The sequence below is a fragment of the Ranitomeya variabilis genome, chromosome 1, assembly GCF_051348905.1.
Source record: "Ranitomeya variabilis isolate aRanVar5 chromosome 1, aRanVar5.hap1, whole genome shotgun sequence".
Taxonomy (NCBI): Eukaryota; Metazoa; Chordata; class Amphibia; order Anura; family Dendrobatidae; genus Ranitomeya; species Ranitomeya variabilis.
This window is the reverse complement of record NC_135232.1, coordinates 494,645,021-494,669,575: the sequence shown is the minus strand read 5'-3', so window position 1 is coordinate 494,669,575 and position 24,555 is coordinate 494,645,021. Positions and strand designations below refer to the sequence as shown.

Genomic DNA, 24,555 nt, shown 5'->3' with positions numbered 1-24,555 from the left:
CACGGGTATATGTCTGTAATACACGGGTATATGTCTGTAACACACGGGTATATGTCTGTAACACACGGGTATATGTCTGTAATACACGGGTATATGTCTGTAACACACGGGTATATGTCTGTAATACACGGTTATATGTGTGTAACACACGGGTATATGTCTGTAATACACGGGTATATGTCTGTAACACACGGGTATATGTCTGTAACACACGGGTATATGTCTGTAATACACGGGTATATGTCTGTAACACACGGGTATATGTCTGTAACACATGGGTATATGTCTGTAATACACGGGTATATGTCTGTAATACACGGGTATATATCTGTAACACACGGGTATATGTCTGTAACACACGGGTATACGTCTGTAATACACGGGTATATGTCTGTAATACACGGGTATATGTCTGTAACACACGGGTATATGTCTGTAACACACGGGTATATGTCTGTAATACACGGGTATATGTCTGTAACACACGGGTATATGTCTGTAACACACGGGTATACGTCTGTAACACACCGGTATACGTCTGTAATACACGGGTATACGTCTGTAACACACGGGTATACGTCTGTAACACACGGTTATATGTGTGTAACACACGGGTATATGTCTGTAATACACGGGTATATGTCTGTAACACACGGGTATATGTCTGTAATACACGGTTATATGTGTGTAACACACGGGTATATGTCTGTAATACACGGGTATATGTCTGTAACACACGGGTATATGTCTGTAACACACGGGTATATGTCTGTAATACACGGGTATATGTCTGTAACACACGGGTATATGTCTGTAACACACGGGTATATGTCTGTAATACACGGGTATATGTCTGTAATACACGGGTATATGTCTGTAACAGACGGGTATATGTCTGTAACACACGGGTATACGTCTGTAATACACGGGTATATGTCTGTAATACACGGGTATATGTCTGTAACACACGGGTATAGGTCTGTAACACACGGGTATATGTCTGTAATACACGGGTATATGTCTGTAACACATGGGTATATGTCTGTAACACACGGGTATATGTCTGTAACACACGGGTATACGTCTGTAATACACGGGTATATGTCTGTAATACACGGGTATATGTCTGTAATACACGGGTGTCACGATATGGTATGAAATATCATATAAGTTTAGTTTCTCTTGTCAGCCCAGGATGTGGGCTAAGAAACCCCCCTTCTCTTTTACTTCAGAGTTGAGCTTGCCTTGCCAATGTACATGGGGGAAGAGCGTTTTATTGCCTAAAGGAATGTTTACGACCAGGTAGAAGCTTCCTCCAGCAAGAACTGGATTCTAAGTCTCTAGAACCATGCGGTCCTTTGTTCCATTTTTGTAAGATATTAGGCAAACGATTTAAAATACGAACACAAAAATATATCGTCATAATCACACTCGGAGGATCTACCCATCACTCTAAGCATCAGCGTCTAACTCCATCGGGTGAAGAAGTAGGGATTGCTCTGTAAATAATAGGACATATTTGATCTCCTTAGAAAGCCCACGGTAATCTGAGATGAATGCTGGGTTTGTCAGGACTATGATATGTTCAGCAGCGGAATTACAAGTCTTAGAAAGATTTAGCTTATACTTAGTCAGAATGCAGAGAGAGGAGGGACTGGGATAGCCAGCCTTTTTGGTGATGTCACCAAGCTAAGCTATAACTGTTTTGGCCGGACTCCAGCAGTGAGTCTGTTGCTGGAAGAACATGTGGGTCTGACCTGAAGAGCTGTACCTCATGCATTGGGATTTTTGGGAGCCCCTCCCACTAGCATGGTGTTTGCCTGAACTGATATGAACTAAGAACATGTGAGTTATCTTTTCTTCCTTTAATCCTTTTATTTTCATAATTACCTTGTACATATTTGCAATTGTCTCATTTGTAACATCTTTGTATAATTTTGATAAAGCACTGCCTAACCTTTCTGGAGTATAATATTTAATGCTAGTTCTTCCTCCCTGCTCTAAAAACGTACCCTGTCTCTTGAAGGGAAATTACGCTACTGTTTTGGGTTAGCTCCGGACCCGTTTGATCGGAGCTGGTGGCAGCTTACCGTGTGCAGACTTTTGGGGTGTTGTTTCAGCGACTGCAGCTTGATAATTATTGTTCCTGCCTGCGTGGGAGTAGTTATCGCGTCGCTGCAGCGCGCCCAATAGCTAGTACATAGCAGGCAGCCTTTCTGGCGACTAATTACCCTAGGTGCAGTACCTAATCTGACCTGAGAGTAAGGGGGGCGCCAGAGAGCTGCAAGTGTTAAGTGGAACTGTAAGCGGGATACACAAATCCCTGCAGTTCATGGTATATTGAAGAGCAGTGGGATACCTAAAATAAGCCCCTGCTATAAACTAAGAGGTCAATAGCATTGTGTGTGTTTTTTTTTATCACATTGTGGCAGTAGAGGGATAACGAGGATAAGCCCCCCTGCACATGTGATAGCCGTCTGCTGGTCTAAAGTCACCCCAATCCGTGACCTAATGGTGGCAGTGGTCGGGAATCCCTGTGGATTTTCGTGACAAACTGCGGGCCACGGCTAAGGGATCGTGACAATTGGTGACAGTCACGGTGTGAATGCTGACAATTCCAGTCCCTCCTCTCTCTGCATTCTGACTAAGTAAAAGCTAAATCTTTCTAAGACTTGTAATTCCGCTGCTGAACATATCATAGTCCTGACAAACCCAGCATTCATCTCAGATTACCGTGGGCTTTCTAAGGAGATCAAATATGTCCTATTATTTACAGAGCAATCCCTACTTCTTCACCCGATGGAGTTAGACGCTGATGCTTAGAGTGATGGGTAGATCCTCCGAGTGTGATTATGACGATATATTTTTGTGTTCGTATTTTAAATCGTTTGCCTAATATCTTACAAAAATGGAACAAAGGACCGCATGGTTCTAGAGACTTAGAATCCAGTTCTTGCTGGAGGAAGCTTCTACCTGGTCGTAAACATTCCTTTAGGCAATAAAACGCTCTTCCTCCATGTACATTGGCAAGGCAAGCTCAACTCTGAAGTAAAAGAGAAGGGGGGTTTCTTAGCCCACATCCTGGGCTGACAAGAGAAACTAAACTTATATGATATTTCATACCATATCGTGACAACGGGTATATGTCTGTAATACACGGGTATATGTCTGTAACACACAGGTATATGTCTGTAACACACGGGTATATGTCTGTAACACACGGGTATACGTCTGTAATACACGGGTATATGTCTGTAACACACGGGTATATGTCTGTAACACACGGGTATATGTCTGTAACACACGGGTATATGTCTGTAACACACGGGTATATGTCTGTAACACACGGGTATATGTCTGTACACACGGGTATATGTCTGTAACACACGGGTATAAGTCTGTAACACACGGGTATACGTCTGTAACACACGGGTATACGTCTGTAACACACGGGTATATGTCTGTAATACACGGTTATATGTCTGTAACACACGGGTATATGTCTGTAACACACGGGTATATGTCTGTAACACACGGGTATACGTCTGTAACACACGGGTATACGTCTGTAACACACGGGTATATGTCTGTAATACACGGTTATATGTCTGTACACACGGGTATATGTCTGTAACACACGGGTATACGTCTGTAACACACGGGTATACGTCTGTAACACACGGGTATATGTCTGTAATACACGGTTATATGTCTGTAACACACGGGTATATGTCTGTAACACACGGGTATATGTCTGTAATACACGGTTATATGTCTGTAATACACGGGTATATGTCTGTACACACGGGTATATGTCTGTAACACACGGGTATATGTCTGTACACACGGGTATACGTCTGTAATACACGGGTATATGTCTGTAATACACGGGTATATGTCTGTAATACACGGGTATATGTCTGTACACACGGGTATACGTCTGTAACACACGGGTATATGTCTGTAACACACGGGTATATGTCTGTAACACACGGGTATATGTCTGTAACACACGGGTATATGTCTGTAATACACGGTTATATGTCTGTAATACACGGGTATATGTCTGTACACACGGGTATATGTCTGTACACACGGGTATATGTCTGTAACACACGGGTATATGTCTGTAACACACGGGTATATGTCTGTAACACACGGGTATATGTCTGTACACACGGGTATATGTCTGTAAGGCTGCTTTCACACTTGCGTTTTTGTCCCAGCGTTTTTTGCACAAAAAACGCATGCGTTTTTTTTTCCTATATTTAACATTGAAAACGCATGCGTTTTTTGCACATGCGTTTGGTCGCGTTTTCAAACGCATGCGTTTTTTGACTGCATGCGTTCATTTTCAAAAATGCTACCTGCAGTATTTTCTTGCGCGTTTTTTCGCGGCAAAAAAATGCATTGCTGTCTATGTAAACGCATGCGTTTTTAAGCACATGCGTTTGTTTGCGCTAAAAACGCATGCGTTTTTATAGAAAAAAACCAGAAAACACACTAAAAAGTCACCCACCACCATCAAGGTGATAAAGGGATCCAAACCCTAACCCTAACTCTACCCCTAACCTCACCCCTAACCGTTTAATGAACATTTTCTGACAGTCATATTGCCACGTATTTAAGTGCCACGTATCACGTATTTCAGTGCCACGTATGCCACGTGCCACGTATTTAAGTGCCACGTGCCACATATATAAGTGCCACGTGCCACATATATAAGTGCCACGTGCCACATATATAAGTGCCACGTGCCACGTATTTAAGTGCCACGTATTAAAGTGCCACGTGCCACGTATTAAAGTGCCACGTGCCACGTATTTAAGTGCCACGTGCCACGTATTTAAGTGCCATGTGCCACGTATTAAAGTGCCACGTATTTAAGTACCACGTATTTCAGTTGCACGTATTTCAGTGCCACGTATTTCAGTCATGTTTAGGGTTAGGGTTAGGGTTTTCTTGTTTTTTCTTGTGTTTTTCTATAAAAACGCATGCGTCTAAAAAACGCATGCGTTTTACCGCGTTTACATGCGTTTTTCACACATGCGTTTTTTAAAAAACGCATGCAGACAAAAACGCAAGTGTGAAACTAGCCTAACACACGGGTATACGTCTGTAACACACGGGTATACGTCTGTAACACACGGGTATATGTCTGTACACACGGGTATATGTCTGTAACACACGGGTATACGTCTGTAACACACGGGTATATGTCTGTACACACGGGTATATGTCTGTAACACACGGGTATATGTCTGTACACACGGGTATATGTCTGTACACACGGGTATATGTCTGTAACACACGGGTATATGTCTGTACACACGGGTAAGTCCAGCGGTCCTCCTAGCCCAGAAGGGCACACTATAGTGCAGGCCCCATTGTGCTGCCTGTTGCCCAGCTCTCCCAGTTCCAGCTGAAGTAATGGCATTCTCCTTCGCTGACGGGACGTGTGTGTGGCACTAGGTGTGGGAATGTCTCCACGCTAGAAGTCCTCAGTGACACCCGGTAGTGGGCGGGGCCTGCCCTCAGCCCGGAGCACTCTCTCCTGCGCTCTCCTCACAGCCGCGCTTACTGCTGAGGAGCAGACATGTTGTCTCAGCTGCCCCCTGTGGACTAAGAGCCGTCAGACCCTGTGCCAGGATCCCCCTTGTCCCCTGCTCGCTTCCTCGTCTGCCTCGCGTGTCTTGGGCCCTCCTCCTCCCTGTCTGTGAGAGGGAGAGATGGCTGCAGACGGAGCCAGAGCCAGGTTTGGAAATCTGGGCCACCGTGGAGGAGGAAGCAACAGCAACAGCCCATCTTCTAGCCCCAAGCTTGGGGGTGGCAAGGGCAGGACGCCCCCTCAGCAGCGGAAGCTGAGCCCCTCTTCACCTGGCAGCAAGCACCAGACCCCCAGGCAGGCTGCCGCCCCCGGGCACAGCTTCAGGAAAGTCACTCTCACCAAGCCCACCTTCTGCCACCACTGCACGGACTTCATCTGGGGGCTGGGCGGCTACCAGTGCGAAGGTAAGGACGTGGCACAGGGGCTTGTTGCTGGGCATATGCTGGTGTGTGGCTCAGACTGGCAGGTAATGCTGAGGGATGGGCACAATGAGGCAGGTATTTCTCTGGTGGCACAGGGGCTTATTGCTGGGCAAAGTGCTGGTGTGTGGCTCAGACTGGCAGGGGATGGGCACAATGAAGCAGGTATTTCTCTGGTGGTACAGAGGCTTATTGCTGGGCATAGTGCTGGTGTGTGGCTCAGACTGGCAGGTAATGCTGAGGGACGGGCACAATGAGGCAGGTATTTTTCTGGTGGTACAGGGGCTTGTTGCTGGGCATAGTGCTGGTGTGTGGCTCAGACTGGCAGGTAATGCTGAGGGATGGGCACAATGAGGCAGGTATTTCTCTGGTGGCACAGGGGCTTATTGCTGGGCAAAGTGCTGGTGTGTGGCTCAGACTGGCAGGGGATGGGCACAATGAAGCAGGTATTTCTCTGGTGGTACAGAGGCTTATTGCTGGGCATAGTGCTGGTGTGTGGCTCAGACTGGCAGGTAATGCTGAGGGACGGGCACAATGAGGCAGGTATTTTTCTGGTGGTACAGAGGCTTGTTGCTGGGCATAGTGCTGGTGTGTGGCTCAGACTGGCAGGTAATGCTGAGGGATGGGCACAATGAGGCAGGTATTTCTCTGGTGGTACAGAGGCTTGTTGCTGGGCATAGTGCTGGTGTGTGGCTCAGACTGGCAGGTAATGCTGAGGGATGGGCACAATGAGGCAGGTATTTCTCTGGTGGCACAGGGGCTTATTGCTGGGCAAAGTGCTGGTGTGTGGCTCAGACTGGCAGGGGATGGGCACAATGAAGCAGGTATTTCTCTGGTGGTACAGAGGCTTATTGCTGGGCATAGTGCTGGTGTGTGGCTCAGACTGGCAGGTAATGCTGAGGGACGGGCACAATGAGGCAGGTATTTTTCTGGTGGTACAGAGGCTTGTTGCTGGGCATAGTGCTGGTGTGTGGCTCAGACTGGCAGGTAATGCTGAGGGATGGGCACAGAGGCAGGTATTTCTCTGGTGGCACAGAGGCTTGTTGCTGGGCATAGTGCTGGTGTGTGGCTCAGACTGGCAGGTAATGCTGAGGGATGGGCACAATGAGGCAGGTATTTCTCTGGTGGCACAGGGGCTTATTGCTGGGCAAAGTGCTGGTGTGTGGCTCAGACTGGCAGGGGATGGGCACAATGAAGCAGGTATTTCTCTGGTGGTACAGAGGCTTATTGCTGGGCATAGTGCTGGTGTGTGGCTCAGACTGGCAGGTAATGCTGAGGGACGGGCACAATGAGGCAGGTATTTTTCTGGTGGTACAGGGGCTTGTTGCTGGGCATAGTGCTGGTGTGTGGCTCAGACTGGCAGGTAATGCTGAGGGATGGGCACAATGAGGCAGGTATTTCTCTGGTGGCACAGGGGCTTATTGCTGGGCAAAGTGCTGGTGTGTGGCTCAGACTGGCAGGGGATGGGCACAATGAAGCAGGTATTTCTCTGGTGGTACAGAGGCTTATTGCTGGGCATAGTGCTGGTGTGTGGCTCAGACTGGCAGGTAATGCTGAGGGACGGGCACAATGAGGCAGGTATTTTTCTGGTGGTACAGAGGCTTGTTGCTGGGCATAGTGCTGGTGTGTGGCTCAGACTGGCAGGTAATGCTGAGGGATGGGCACAATGAGGCAGGTATTTCTCTGGTGGTACAGAGGCTTGTTGCTGGGCATAGTGCTGGTGTGTGGCTCAGACTGGCAGGTAATGCTGAGGGATGGGCACAATGAGGCAGGTATTTCTCTGGTGGCACAGGGGCTTATTGCTGGGCAAAGTGCTGGTGTGTGGCTCAGACTGGCAGGGGATGGGCACAATGAAGCAGGTATTTCTCTGGTGGTACAGAGGCTTATTGCTGGGCATAGTGCTGGTGTGTGGCTCAGACTGGCAGGTAATGCTGAGGGACGGGCACAATGAGGCAGGTATTTTTCTGGTGGTACAGAGGCTTGTTGCTGGGCATAGTGCTGGTGTGTGGCTCAGACTGGCAGGTAATGCTGAGGGATGGGCACAGAGGCAGGTATTTCTCTGGTGGCACAGAGGCTTGTTGCTGGGCATAGTGCTGGTGTGTGGCTCAGACTGGCAGGTAATGCTGAGGGATGGGCACAATGAGGCAGGTATTTCTCTGGTGGTACAGAGGCTTGTTGCTGGGCATAGTGCTGGTGTGTGGCTCAGACTGGCAGGTAATGCTGAGGGATGGGCACAATGAGGCAGGTATTTCTCTGGTGGTACAGAGGCTTGTTGCTGGGCATAGTGCTGGTGTGTGGCTCAGACTGGCAGGTAATGCTGAGGGATGGGCACAATGAAGCAGGTATTTCTCTGGTGGTACAGAGGCTTATTGCTGGGCATAGTGCTGGTGTGTGGCTCAGACTGGCAGGTAATGCTGAGGGATGGGCAGAGTGAGGCAGGTATTTCTCTGGTTGGACAGGGGCTTGTTGCCGGGCATAGTGCTGGTGTGTGGCTCAGACTGGCAGGTAATGCTGAGGGATGGGCACAATGAGGCAGGTATTTCTCTGGTGGTACAGAGGCTTGTTGCTGGGCATAGTGCTGGTGTGTGGCTCAGACTGGCAGGTAATGCTGAGGGATGGGCACAGTGAAGGCAGGTATTTCTCTGGTTGGACAGGGGCTTGTTGCCGGGCATAGTGCTGGTGTGTGGCTCAGACTGGCAGGTAATCCTGAGGGATGGGCACAATGAGGCAGGTATTTCTCTAGTGGCACAGGGGCTTGTTGCCGGGCATAGTGCTGGTGTGTGGCTCAGACTGGCAGGTAATGCTGAGGGATGGGCACAGTGAGGCAGGTATTTCTCTGGTGGCACAGAGGCATCTTCAGTCTTCTAGAACAGAGAACACATAGGACTACATGCTATGGTATGGAGAAGCCCTGGCATGCTGTCCTAGCCTACACAGAGATAAGGGCAGGCTAGTGACTGGTGCCATGCTACCTGGCACACACCTGGAGTGGGCCGGTGCGCCATCCTTTCCACCCCTGACCCTCTGTGTACACTAGGTGGTCGTCCACCTGTCCAGTCTGTGTGGCCGTCAAGTGAAAAATGTGGGGTTCGTGTCCTATTCGGTGATTACTGTAGGGTTACGAATCCTGCTCAGTAGTATGAAACTCTTCCTCATATTGCCGGTTGTGTTACAAATAGTTGTTATAGTTGCCGATCTTCTGTGTGCGCCATTTTGCCCCCCCTTCCTTAAAAATGTCGCATCACTAGCCCTAATTATGAACCCCACGAGTGTCGCCGTGTGCTAATTGTGTGCAGGCTTTTATTGTATGGGTGTGTTACAATATTTTGACTTTCTATTTATATTAGTTAGAATAATATTTGAGATAAAATGAAATACTTTAAACATGGGCTGCTGGCTATCCTATGATAGTCTGTACTGCGCTGTGGCATATGTTAGTGCTGTATAGGCAGCAGGAGATAAATCTGTGTATCAGACTTCCTAATGTAACATCATGGCATTATACATCTACTGTGATACCATGGGTCCGGGAATGGCTGGTGCCCGCTGTGTGCCGCCAGCTCCGTGAGATGCTACAGCCTGGCTGGATCTGTGTGATCTGATCTCCTGACACATGTTCCCAGTGAGCAGTGGCTGGATTATTGCGATCTGGCCAATTCATAGCTGTCATACAGGATTACTCCGCTCTCACAATGGGCTTCCCAGTTCATGTTCACGTGCATTTTTGTTTGTTTTGGAGGTAATTGATGGCAGTAAAACAATGTGGTAAAGCATATGGCGGCAGCGCTTATCTGCCCGAGTGTTCCGCTCAATGTGATTAACACTTGATATATTTACTCGTTCATAAATGGCGATAATAGGGTCATGTTAAAGGAAAACTCGTCCCTGCAAACAACATTTATTTGCCGACGGGCACATTTACTAGTTGTGCTCCATGTTCACAAGAAATGGGGCACAGCATTTTATGCAGATTCTATATATTGAATTGTATCTAACAGTAATGAATGGTGCATGGCAATATTTTTACGCTAGGATGCCCGGCATTGGCCATCTATCCCCCCAAACTGTAAACTGCCTGTGATGGTAACATGATCAATGCTACCTGCACACCATTATTCTGTAGCAGAGGTGACCACACTGGATTTCCACTAGAGCGTGCGGAAACGGAGCAGTCACCTCTGCCTGTTGCTAGGCAGCCGCCTGAGCTCATTTGTGAGATAGATCGCAGCCATTTGCTAGGTCACTTTTTTGTAAAACCTAATTCACTTGCATTAAACTGTTCCTTACTGCACACTCCTGGTGCACAATCCACCCGGTTTGATTGGCCAAAATTAGGACAAAGCTTGTAAAATAACCAAAAATGTCAATTACTTATCTGCTGGAGCCCTAGCCGACTCTCCGCTGGTCTTTATGTACATGGCTTCAGTGGTGATGTCTCGTCTACAACACATGACAACTGTAGTCACTTGCTGACCTCAATGCTGATCTTAAGCTAGAGAACCCAAGACCGCTAAGGGCAAATTCAGATGTCCATGAAACACGGTTCTTGTATGGACCGGCCACCGATCTCGTAATCCAAACTTCATAACCTTATGGGCATATATGAACTGTTGCCTCCAGATTTGGGATCACTGTACGTATGTTGACCATATTTCAAGGTCGTTTGAATTTGACTTGGGGCTCATGACATGCAGGACATAGTAGCTCCAGCCTGGTAAACAAACTGGTGGGATTCATCAGAGTCAGCGCAAGAGGTTCAACAGGTCACTAGTGCTAATTTAGTTATTTTACAGTACTACGCAATATTGCTTGATCTCAGATGACACCTTCAAACAATAGTCTCATCTTGAATATGCCATAGATGAATGATTGTGGGCGTTTGACCTCTAATTCACAGCTGCCACCCTTTCTGTGTTTTGACATGGATTGTTTGCACAGTTGTGCTTTTATTCGGGAGGTTTACCAGCAAAATGATGTAATGTGCCTGACACTTGGTGATCGTGGACGTGTCCTTGAATTATCTGCCAATGCAACATCCTCGCCTCCAGATGTGGAAGTGAGCAGTGCCAATCAATCACTTTAGCAAACTAGATATCGCCTACTGTGTTTTGTCCTTGTGCAGAAATCATGGGTTCTTCTGTGTTATATACATTCTGCAGCTGGATCATAGGTTCTTCTCAGGTATCCTCTTTCTCCATGGCTGTTTGTAGAAAAAAGTGGTCATGGACAATTTTCCTGTTCTCTTCCCAAATAAATATCTATTTTTCTTAGTGTTCCCTCAAATTATGTGGACTGCTTTGGATGCTAAACTGGTTCCACATGAACTTACCGTATTTGTGGCCTACGTTCATATGTGAAAACCACATGTCATTTTTGCCAATTTTGTTTGCCACAATTTTGCAGCAAAAAACACACTGCATATGTAATCTTTGAACACAGGCTAGTGTTATTATGGAACCACAAGATGTGTGTGACTGGATCTGATCAGCTGTAGTCCTGTACGCAGATTAATTTCTCATCATGGGCAATTGAATGAAGCATTATTTAGCTCCAGAACGTTCTTGTTGCACAATATTGGGCTCCAGCTTCTAGTAAGCCATGTGCTTTAAACATAACCCTGTATGGGCACAGAAGACTGAGCCGGCGGAGTCCCGAGTTTTTCATGGGCAGTGAGTATACATGCTTCTTGTGAGCACAATGGCCATGGATTGGAAGGCCGCCATGGCTGGATTATCTCTACAATGGAGGGTTGGGGCTTGGTAGTAAAATTTAATTTCATCAAGCTTTAGTATGTACTAATGTTGCCAGACAATTAGGAGTGTGTCACTGAAAATGGCCAATGAATGGAGAAACTATTCATAGAAATCTATAAAATTTGAGTGAAAACTCCCATGGAGAGTAATACGTCAGTATTACTATGGAGAAAATTACAGTATGCCAGAAATAATGCCCAGAATATTACAGTAGAATGACTCTTGCCGTCCAGTTTAATATCCTACAAAAATAATGAGGTTGAATCATCTAATAATAATCTATGGCAGTGTTAATCTCCACAGTGCGTATGTCATAACCCTTTCATTCTGTGATTCCTCTGCTGATGCGTAACGGTATACTTGTTGAATGATTTGAGTGCCAAGTTTTCATTGATTAGCTTCTTTGGCTTTCCAATGATTGTGCCATAGTTGGCCTAATGGAAACACAACAATGTAGTGATAAAAACAGTTCAGATTAGTAAAACTTCCAGACTGTGAGAATTGCTTAGAGTAGATCTGACCTGATTTCTCAAAACAAACTGTACACAGTTAAATAGATCTTAGTCCTTATGTGGCAGGTGTCCTTAGTTTAAAATGCCACGCCAGAATGGCTGTTTAATCCTGTCCACTCAATTACTATAGCAGTCATGTGACATTATATGAGACTGGCAAGAGGTGGGGCAGCAGCACCTGTCCAGGAGTTAAAGGAATATTCACCAAATGGAGTCTTTTAACACATTCTTAAATCTGCCTTGTTTTGCACATATCGCCCCCACCCCTCTAAATGATAATGATGCAGACCCTGTTCACACTTAAGGTGCCATTTTAACCATCTTGTAGTCGTTCCAGCTCATGGTCGATAAAGTCCCTAGGTTAGCATCTTGCCGCTATAGCTTTTCTGTATCTAGAACGGAACTTAGCTATGGGATGATTTTATGGAAATAGACTCCTTCACTGTGGTGCAGGATCTCATACTAGGAACAGTGCTAGTAACTAAGGCTTCTTTGACACTGGCATCGTCTGGCTTACGTCGCAATGCGTCGTTTTGGAGAAAAAACGCATCTTGCAAAGTTGCCCGCAGGATGCGTTTTTTTCCCCATAGACTTGCATTAGCGACGTATTGCTACGTATGGCCGCGCGACGGATGCGTCGTGTTTTGGCGGACCGTCGGCAAAAAAAAAGTTACATGTAACATTTTTTTTGTGCGTCGTGTCCGCCATTTCCGACCGCGCATGAGCGGCCGGAACTCCGCCCCCTCCTCCCCGGACATTACAATCGGGCAGCGGATGCGTTGAAAAACTGCATCCGATGCCCCTGTTGTTCATTATTTTCACAACGTGCGTCGGTACGATGCATGGCGACGGCCCCGTACCGACGCTAGTGTGAAAGTAGCCTAAGAGGAGAGGTACTGCAGGGATGGGCTGTATACAGAGGCTGAGAGGAGAAAGATGTTGCAGAATGGGGCTCTGTATATAGGGGCAGTGATTAATGGAGCTTTTTATGTTTGTTGCAGTGATGTTAAACTGCAAATACTGCTTTGTTGGTACAGATGATTATCTTTTGCTATTTGCATCAGTAGAGCAGCATTTGCAGTTTCACATAATTTACAGGTCAACTGTGGGCAACAAACACAACTCTGCATTGCTGTTGTGGAGGAAGGCAGGAGAGTTGATATCTGCTAAAACCAGTTGATGATGTAAAACCACATTGGCAGATATACTGCTGCAGAAAGGATAAGATAAAATTGATTAGTCGGGATACTGTACGGGAAACATTAGGCCTCATTCACACATCCATGTTTAAAGGGAATCTGTCAGTAGGAACATGCAGTCTATATGGGCATTAAGATCATAGGAAGCTGAATAAAATTATACCTTGATGTCTACGATCTGTTGTCTTAAGGTACCGTTACACTAAACAACTTACCAACGATCACGACCAGCGATGCGATCGTTGGTAAGTCGTTGTGTGGTCGCTGGGGAGCTGTCACACAGACAGCTCTCTCCAGCGACCAACGATCAGGGGAACGACTTCGGCATCGTTGAAACTGTCTTCAACGATGCCGAAGCCCCCCTGCAGCACCCGGGTAACCAGGGTAAACATCGGGTTACTAAGCGCACCCGATATTTACCCTGGTTACCATTGTAAAAGTAAAAAAAAAAAACCACTACATACTCACCTTCTGATGTCTGTCACGTCCCCCGCCGGCGGCTTCCCGCACTGAATGTGTCAGCGCCGGCCGGCCGTAAAGCAGAGCACAGCTGTGACGTCACCGCTGTGACTTTTACAATGGTAACCAGGGTAAATATCGGGTTACTAAGCGCGGCCCTGTGCTTAGTAACCCGATATTTACCCTGGTTACAAGTGAACATATCGCTGGATCGGTGTCACACACACCGATCCAGCGATGACAGCGGGTGATCAGCGACGAAATAAAGTTCTGGACTTCTAGCTCCGACCAACAATATCACAGCAGGATCCAGATCGCTGCTGCGTGTCAAACACAACGAGATCGCTATCCAGGACGCTGCAACGTCACGGATCGTCGTCGTTCTCGCTGCAAAGTCGCTTAGTGTGAAGGTACCTTTATTCCAGAGAAAGATAGATTTATCATAAATATAAACGAGCTGTTGCAGTCTATGGGCTGAACACTGATCTGCATGAGAATCTGCCTCCAGTGCTTACTTTAAATGAATTGTTGCATTTCTAATGTGAAACCTAACACACAGTACAATAGTAGAATAAAACTGAACTTTGTCTCCTTACAAACACATTTGCTGCAGCTTTCTGAGCTCTGCTGTATTGCAACCCTGTCTGCCTGTGAGATGTATGCTGAAGCAGAGAGGAACCTGCAGATGTCAGGTATAATCACACACAGCTCTGCAGTGCACCTCTCCATTACTAAGCCGGCTTAATGTCACATTACAATAAGAAGGTGACATTAACCCCTCATTACCCCACTTGCCACCTCTACAGGGCAAGTGGGAGGAACTGGGCAAAGCTTCAGAATTGGCACATCTAATAGATGCGCCTTTTCTGGGCAGCTGCGGGCTGCTGTTTTTAGGCTGGGGGGGCCTATATCCATGGCCCTTTACCAGCCTGAGAATACCAGCTCCCAGCTGTGAATTTTGCCGGGTTGGTTTAAAAACATGGGGGAACCCCACGTCAGGTTTTTCTTTCTTTCATTCTCCCCTGCTCACGAGCAGGAGAGAAGGGATGACAGCCTGCTTCAGCACCACACGTAGGGGAACAGCGCTTACTGTAGCGCATCTTCCCCGGTGGCCGTCCGTGTACACGGAGGACAGTGTGCGCTATTCTCCGTGTGCACATGTGTGGCACCTTTTGCGGCCCTTGTGTCCATGTAAAAACGGACATGTCTGCGTGTTTTGCACACGAACACACGGTCCGTGAAAACACGCTGACATGTGCATAGACCCATTCATTTGAATGGGTCTACTTGTGTCAGTGTCTCTGGTACGTGAGAAAATTGTCACTATACGTACCGGAGACACTGACATGTGAAACTGGCCTTACAGAGCAACTCCTTAATTTCCCTGGCTGTGTGTTTCAGGTCATTGTCATGCTGGAAGACCCCGGCACGACCCATCTTCAATACTCTGAACTGAAGGAAGGAGGTTGATGGCTAAAATCTCACAATACATGACTCCATCCATCCTTCCTTCAATACGATACAGTTGTTTTGTCCCCTTTGCAAAAAAGCACCCCCAAAGTTTGATGTTTCCCCCACCACGCTTCAGTTGGGACGGTGTGCTTTGGGTTATACTCATCCTTCTTCTTCCTCCAAACATGTTGAGTGAAGCTGATACCAAAAAGTCCTATTTTGGTCTCATCTGACCACATGACCTTCTCCCATGCCTCATCTAGATCAGTGTTTCTCAAGTCCAGTCCTCAAGACCCACCAACAGGTCATGTTTTCAGGATTTCCTTAGTGTTGCATAAGTGATGGAATTAATGCTTGAGTGAAATTATCATCTGTGCAATGGTAAGGTTATTCTGAAAACTTGACCTGTTGGTGGTTCTTGAGGACTGGAGTTGAGAAACACTGATCTAGATGGTCATTGGTGAACTTCAAACGGTGATGGACAGGTGCTGGCGTTAGCAGGGGACCTTGCGTACCTTGCAGGATTTTAATCCATGACGGCGTAGTGTTACTAACGGTAGTGTTTGAGACTGTGGTCCCAGCTTCTTTCCGGTCATTGACCGGGTCCTCCCGTTCTGGCTCATTCATGACCTTTCTCAGAATCATCTTACCCCACGAGGTGAGATCTTGGATGGTGCCCCAGACCAGGGAAGATTGGAATAAAAACAACATGACTGTCATTTTCTAATAATTATGCCAACAGTTGTTGCCTTCTCACCAAGCTGCTTGCCTGTTGTCCTGTAGGCCATTCCAGCCTTGTGCAGGTCTGCAATTTTGTCCCTGGTGTCCTTGGCCATGGTGGAAAGGTTGGAAAGTGATTGATTGAGTCTGTGGACAGGTGTCTTTTATACAGGTAACAAGGTCAAACAGGTGCAATTAATACAGATGAGTGCACAGGAGGAGGGCTTCTTAGGGTATGTACACACGTAGGTTGGATCTCTGCAGATTTTTCCGCACCTGTTTTTGTAAATGCGCAGGTAAACCACACTGCGGATTACCTGTGGATTTACCTCGGTTTTTGTGCGGATTCCACCTGCAGTTTTACACCTGCAGATTCCTATTATTGAGCAGGTGTAAACCGCAGCGGAATCCGCACAATTGGCATGCTGCGGAATAAACAACGCAGTGTTTCCGCGCGTTTTTTTCCGCAGCATGTGCACTGCGGATTTTGTTTTCCATAGGTTTACATGGTACTGTAAACGCATGGAAAACAGCTGCGAATCCGCAGCGTCAAAACTGCTGTGGATCCGCAGCAAAATCTGCAACGTGTGCACATAGCCTTAAAGAAAAACGAACAGGTCTGTGAGAGCCAGAATTCTTTCTATTTGGTAGGTGATCAAATACTTATTTCATGCAATAAAATACAATTTAATTATGTAAAAATAATACAATGTTACTTTTTTTATTTTTCGATTCTGTATCTCACAGTTGAAGTGTACCTACGATAAAAATTACAGACCTCTCCATTCTTTGTAGGTGGGGAAGCTTGCAAAATCATCAGTGTATCAAATACTTGTTTTCCCCATTGTATGTGGTTGCTGTAATTATGTCTTAACATTTCTAATAAATGTGAAGTTTTGCACATTTTTTTTAAATCTCTGGAGGATCATTTTGCTTGCCATTTAGCTTCTGCAGCTCCGGCCTGGGCAGCTCTGTGCTGTTTCCACTGTGATTACTAGTGCAGCGAGACCTGGTGAGCTGACTCTCCCTCTTCCCTCTTTCCTCTTGCTTGTTTTGTTATAGATAAGTATTGGCTCTTTTCATCCGTGCGGCTGGAAAAAACGGACTTCTCTCCTTTTGTGTTTTGCATGGACACACAGTTTGTGTAAAAACAGACTTGAGTAGCACTATAGATTAAAATGGATAAGTGTTGTATCCGTGAAAAAAAAAAACAAAAAAAAACTGTAACAATATATACGTGCAACACGGACGGCTCAATGGGGCCTAAGTTGAATTTGACATTAGGCCAGCCATACAGAAAGGGAGAGAAAGATTTGTAACAACCAGGCAAGGGCATCCATATCAATAAAAAATATCAAAATAAACCGGGTGTATGTAAAAGTAGCCCAAAGGATAAATAGATCATTAATAACCAAGCTATATAGTGTGATTAATATATTAAGCTTTTGAGTAATGGAAAGTAAGCGTAATATCCCTGTCTGAATGTAGCAAGAGTACAAAAGGGGCTAATACAGCCCTAATTCAGACTATGTAATTGATTACATGTGGGGATTCCCTAGCAACCAGGCAACCCCCACATGTACTTATGCTGGCTAACAGATGTAAATCATTCAGCTGCGGCGCTGAAAACTAAATCTCCCGAGTACTTACACATACTCGGAGGACACCCGAGCATGCTCGGGAAATCTCGAGTACCGAGTATATTCGCTCATCACTAATCTTAATGCTTGGTCATCTGTTAACGGATCCTAGAACTCTAAAACCGCACCTTGTAAAAACAAAAACAGATCCAAAATGGAAAAAAGTATCCCCTTTTTTCATTAAGCCAGAATATGAATGAGCTGCACAGCCTCAGCATGCTGTCATAGGTGTAAATATATTGTTAGCAGGGGGAAAAAAAGTTTGTGCGCACCTTAGCGATAAAGCATTGTGAGGGGTTGACTCACTCAGCTGCTTCCAATGGTAGACACAGGAACGCTTCTTGTGGTAAATCACCTACTTTTTTATTGTGGAACAGCATAAACCATAGCAGGGTTTTGCAAAGTAAACATGGCCTTACTGGGATAACGGCAAAACAAAAGATAACTTAAAGTCCATATGTCTTAGGGATTTGCCCACTCAGACCACCATGTGTTTTTAGATCCACCTGGAGCCACCGTTTGGATTCTTTCTTTTCCAAACTACAACATGCTGACTGACTCTCAAGTCTAGCTATTTAAACCCAGACCATGTGACTGATCACATGACTGTGACATCACACAGGTCCTGTCGGCACACTGTGGTGCCGCATCTGCAGGTGGACATCTTCCCACCCACTCTATAGATGTCCACATAAAACCAGCCCATGTATGCAATTTTAACTTAAACTTCACATCACGTAGTGGGCTAGAGGAAAATACTCTGGTTTCACATTATTGGTGACATTATGCGCAATGACACATACAGGCGCAAAATACAAAATTAGAATATCATCAAAAAGTTAATGTATTTCAGTTCTTTAATACAAAAAGTGAAACTCATATATTATATAGAGTAATTAAAAACAGAGTGATCTAGTTCAAGTGTTTAGTTCTGTTAATGTTGATAATTATGGTTTACAGCCAATGAAAACCCAAAAGTCATTATCTCAGTAAATTAGAATAATTAAAAAACACCTGCAAAGGCTTCCTGAGCGTTGAACAAGGTCCCTTAGTCTGTTTCAGTAGGCTCCACAATCATGGAGAAGACTGCTGACTTGACAGATGTCCAGAAGGCAGCCATTGACACACTCCACAAGGAGGGTAAGCCACAAAAGGTCATTGCTGAAGAAGCTGGCTGTTCACAGAGTGCTGTATCCAAGCATATTAATGGAAAGTTGTGTGGAAGGAAAAAGTGTGGTAGAAAAAGGTGCACAAGCAACCGGGATAACTGCAGCCTTGAAAGGATTAAGAAAAGGCCATTCAAAAATTTGTGGGAGATTCACATAGTGGACTACTGCTGCAGTCATTACTTCAAGAGCCACCACACAGAGACATATCCAGGACATTGGCTACAAGTGTCACATTCCTTGTGTCAAGCCATTCATGACCAATAGACAACTACAGAAGCTTCTTACCTGGGCCAAGGAGAAAAAGAACTGGACTGTTGCTCAGTGATCTAAGGTGTTGTTTTCAGATGAAAGTAAATTTTCCGTTTCATTGGAAATCAAGGTCCCAGAGTCTGGAGGAAGAGTGGAGAGACCACAATCCAAGCTGCTTGAGGTCTAGTGTGAAGTTTCCACAATCAGTGATGGTTTGGGGAGCCATGTCATCTGCTGGTGTAGGTCCACTGTGTTTTATCAAGACCAAAGTCAGCGCAGCCGTCTGCCAGCAATTTCTAAAGCACTTCATGCTTTTCTCTGCCGACAAGCTTTTGGAGATGGAAATGTCATTCTACAGCAGGACTTGTTACCTGTCCACACTGACAAAAGTACCAATACCTGGTTTAGGCTGTGTGCCCACGTTGCGTTTTTTATGCATTTCTGCTGCATTTTTAGCCGCAGCGGAAACGCTAAAAAAAACATAATCACATGCGATCCTATAGGATTCTACATTTGCTTTTCCCATGCTGCGGATTTTCCCGCTGTGGAATCGCATAGCGGTAAAATCTGCAGCATGTTCATTATTTCTGCGGAATCGCGGCGATTCCGCAGCCATAGGATTGCATTGAAACGATCACTTTATGCATGTGGCTATGCCCACCATGTGTAAAGTGAGCGCTTCATGTGCGGATGGTACCCGGGTCTGGAGGAGAGGAGACTCTCCTCCAGGCCCTAGGTTCAATATCCCTGTAAAAAAAAAAAAGAATTAAAATAAAAAATAGGGATATACTTATCTGATGGCCCCTGGAGTCCTCCTGCCTCTCAGCTGTGCACACGGCGGCTTCCGTTCCCAGGGATGCATTGCGCGAATCACCTGGCATGACGTCGCAGTCATGCGACCATGACGTCACAAAGGTCCTTCTCGCAAATCTTCCATGCGAACGGAACATACCGGGGGCCGTCTGAAGATGAGACTAACCATATATATATATTTTTTTAAATTATTTTTAACATTCTATCTTTTACTATTGATGCTGCATAGGCAGCATCAATAGTAAAAAGTTGGTCACACTTGCCAAACACTATGTTTAACAAGTGTGACCAACCTGTCAATCAGTTTTGCAAGCGATGCTTCCAATCGCTTGTAAAGCGCAAGCATTCTGCAAGCTAAAAACGCTTGTGTTTTGCTGGAAAACGCATGCTAATTCCGCATGCGTTTTACCTGCAGCAGTGAGTTGCAGACATGCTGCGGACATTTCCGCAGCATGTCTGCAACGTTGGCACATAGCCTTAAAAACAACAGTATCACTGTGCTTAATTGTCCAGCAAACTCGCCTGACCTTGGTATTGTCAAGAGGAAGATGGAGACACCAGACCCAACAATTCAGATGAGCTGAAGGCTGCTATTAAAGCCACCTGGGCTTCCATAACACCTCAGCAGTGCCACAGGCTGATCTCCTCCATGCCACGCCACATTGATGTGATGCAGTAATTGATGCTAAAGGAGTACTGACCAAGTATTGAGTGCATTTACTGAACATACATTTCAGTAGGCCAACATTTCAGATTTTAAAATCATTTTTCAAGCTGGTGTTATAAAGTATTCTTATTTACTGAGATAATGACTTTTGGGTTTTCATTGGTTGTTGTAAGCCATAATCCTCAACATAAACAGAAATAAACACCTGAAATAGATCACTGTAATGACTCTATATAATATGAGTTTCACTTTTTGTATTGATGAACTGAAATAAATTAACTTTTTGATGATATTCTAATTTTGTGAGAAGCACCTATTTCTTCCCTCATGTCCCATGCCAGTAACCCTCTCACAGCATATCTGCAGCCATCATACGACCCCATTCCCGTACTTGGAGTGTACAGATGGAAATCAGCATTGTTGGCTTGTGCTGGTCTAATGACTAGTACTTTGCAGTGGACATTGTCACTTCCAGCTGTTCATATTTGTTGATATAATAGCCCAAAATAGCACATTCCCTATCAACAGCGTCTGTGATGCCGGACAGCTCATTTTCATGTTATTAGTTTATAGGAACTCTCTGCTTTATTGGTGGCACTTCAGTTCTTTTACATTTATAATAATTACTATGACTCGGTCTCAGGCACAGCTTTAGTGTCCAAGTAAGAAATTCCTGAGTCTCTAAAGAGGACTAGTCACTTCCCATAAATCTGTAATTTATTTTTCCAGGTATAAATGAAATGCTATAGTGGAAATCAGCCAGCTGGTGACCATGAGTGGAATGCACTGGAAGTAATATAGAATGTTAAAAATAAAACATGCATGGCACACGCTCCCAAATGGTCTTTGTAGGGCATCTCTAAACAGGATGTCTTGCTGCTGTGATCTCAGCCTTGAAAGCTACATGTTCCGCTTTCCTTGTATCGCCCTATTCAAATTAATCCCCATCCAGAAAACAGGTTAATGTACAAAAAATGAAAGCAATGTTCATTAGTGGCATAAAGTTTAGATTGATTAAAAATCTTTTATAATGTTTTTCTCATGTTGATCTTGTGGGTCCTGTCATTTCAATCATAAGGAGCTGAGCTTACACATTCCAACTTATGCCACCACTGCCAAAATTACAATAACTCTGAACCCACTACTTTAAACCTTTTGATGTACCGTACTTCAGTCAGTGGCTAAAAATGTAAAAAAAAAAATTAAGTTCACATATGACCAGGTGTCTAATACTATAAAATGATTGCATTGTTAAAATCTCCAAGATGAACACTATAGAAAATGCACTCCAAAATTATGAAAGTGGTTACTTATTTCTCAAAAAATGAGCCCCGCACATCTGCAATTGCAAAAAAAAAAAAGCATTTTTTGTGAGTGTTTTATGTGACTAAAGTACTATATAATTATGTAACCGCGGTATTATTGGAATCATACTGACCCATAGAATGAAGTTTCTGTGTCCTTTTATAACGCACAGTGAATGCTGTAAATCTTGAAGGGACTGTCAGCACAGAACGACTGTTCAAACCAAGTGCAGGCACTCAGTGCTTCATGGTGGAGCCCATAATTTATATACCTTATTACCTGCTTGTTTTCCATCTATCTCTGCCCTTTACTAACTCTATGAAGCCAGAGCTTTCAATCAAAGGAGGGGTGGAGAGAGGGAAAATAAGCAGGTAGGAAGGTATATATAAATGATTGACCCCGCCATGATGCACTGAGGGCAGGATTTTGTTTGACCTGTCATTCTGTGCTGACTTTAACGCAAAATGTTTGTGTAATTGCCAACTTCTTCTTTCTTTCCCTGATCAAAAAAAAATAAAAAATGAAATTAAAATCTAATAAATTGTTTGTACCCCAAAATTACGTCACTGATTGTCCCCCAAAAAAGCGAGAACTTATATAGATATATTGACAGAGAAAAAATGTTGTGGTTCTTGGAGTATATTTTGTAAAAATAAAGAGAATTATCACTGCCTTAACCCCTTAACGACTGCCGATACGCCTTTTAACAGTGGTAGTTACGGTACTTATTCCTTAGCGCCACTTTTTAACGGCGCTGAAAAATATGGGTATAGCACCCCCAGCGTTGGAAAATCTCTGGGTTCTCGGCTACCAGGGAGTAGCCGAGACCCTGGAGAACATGATCAGGTTTGGTTTTTACGGTTCCCTGTCACGAGATCGCTCCTATTCACCAATAGCAGCGATCACAATAAAGAGTCTGATCTAAAATGAATTTCTTTCTCCTCTGATATAATCCAGCATATCAGAGAAGAGAGAAATAGGGTCCCTCGAGCCCACCATCCCCAGGTTCTCCTGATCTGTCCCCCAGCTCTCTGCTTCATCTTCCTTGGAAAATAAAAATGGCTGGCGCAGTGCGTCAAGATATGCCGGCCAGTATCCGGCAACATTAGGGAATTATTCCTATTGGATCCTTTTGATTACTGCAATAGACTAACACAGTGATCAAAATTAAAAAAATGGTAGATCAAACCCCCTTTATCAACCCCTTAGTTAGAAAAAAAAATTGAAAATTAAAAAAATGTAATTTTTTTCCATTCTTTGCAGTTAGTGTTTGGGTTAGAATTTGTTGTTTTCAAAAGCAAAAAATAAATAAAAATAAAAAAGGACGACATGACGGCTAGTTTTGAGAGAAAGTGCTCGCTACTCGAGTTTGCATCGGGTGGTCATGTATGCACGGAGTATCGCAGGACTCGTGCATGTCGCTCAAGCACCCTTGATATTCGGTGCATGCCCAAGCACCTGATACAAACTGGAGTAGCGAGCACTTGCACTCAACACTAATGACGACATATTGAATTTGACAACCTAATGTTATCAAATTCTGTGTCGTACCTGTGGGTTCAAAATGTTCACTATACCCCTGGATAAAATTATTGTGGGATGTGGTTTCTAAAATGGGGTCACTTGTGAGGGGTTTCCACTGTTTAGGCATCATAGTTGCCCTGCAAACGCGACATGGTGTCCGCTCTCGATATCAGCCAAGTTTGCTTTCAAAAAGTGAAATGGCGCTCCTTCCCTTCCGAGCTCTGCCATGCGCCCAAACAGTGGTTTTCCCCCCACATATGGGGTATCGGCGTACTCAGAAGAAATTGAACAATACATTTTGTGGTCCATTTTCTCTGTTTAGCTTTGTGAAAATAAGAGGTTGGGTCTAAAGTAAATTTTTTGTGAAAATGTTAATGTTTAATTTTTTCCTTCCACATTGCTTGTTCTCGTGAAGCAACTGAAGGGTTAATAAACCTCTTGCATGTGGTTTTGAGCACCTTGAGGGGTGCAGACTTAATAATGGTGTCACTTTTGGGTGCTTTGTTATATAGACCCCTCAGTTACATCAAATGTGATATCTAAAAAAAAAAAAAAGAAGGTTTTGTAAATTTTGTTGGAACAATGCAAAATCGCTGGTCAACTTTTAATCCTTCCAATGTCCTAACAAAATAAAATTGTTTCAAAAATTGTGCAGATGTAAAGTAGACATGTGGAAAATGTTGTTTTTTATTATTTTGTGAGACATTACTCTCTGATTTAAAGGGAACCTGTCAGCAGGATTGTGCACAGTAACCTACAGTGTCAGGTCGGCTCCGTTGCGCTGATTACAATTAATACCTGGGTGGATGAAATCCGTCTTGTGGTTGTTGTGTAATCTTTATTTTCAGTTTGTAGTTAATGATACGCTCGTGCTTTAGGCAGCCTGTGGTGGGTCTTCAATTTTTGCCAAATTTCCGTTTTTTTTTTTTCAGAAATAAATGTCATATCAAATAACTTTTACCACTAGCATGAATTAAAATATGTCATGAAAAAACAGTCTCAGAATCACCGGGATCTGTTGAAGCGTTCCAGAGTTATAACCTCACAAAGTGACAGTGGTCAGAAT

The 24,555-nt window shown here is 44.7% G+C and overlaps 1 protein-coding gene across 1 annotated transcript in view; it reads left to right on the top strand.

The window, feature by feature from the left end:
• Positions 1 to 5,567: 5,567 nt before the first annotated feature.
• Positions 5,568 to 24,555, top strand: part of DGKQ (diacylglycerol kinase theta) — a 169,944-nt gene continuing 150,956 nt past the window's right edge. The window contains exon 1 of the mRNA XM_077251980.1: positions 5,568 to 6,012. Within this exon, the coding sequence (XP_077108095.1) occupies positions 5,730 to 6,012 (283 nt within the window). The 5' untranslated portion in view covers positions 5,568 to 5,729. The remainder of the gene's footprint in view (positions 6,013 to 24,555) is intronic.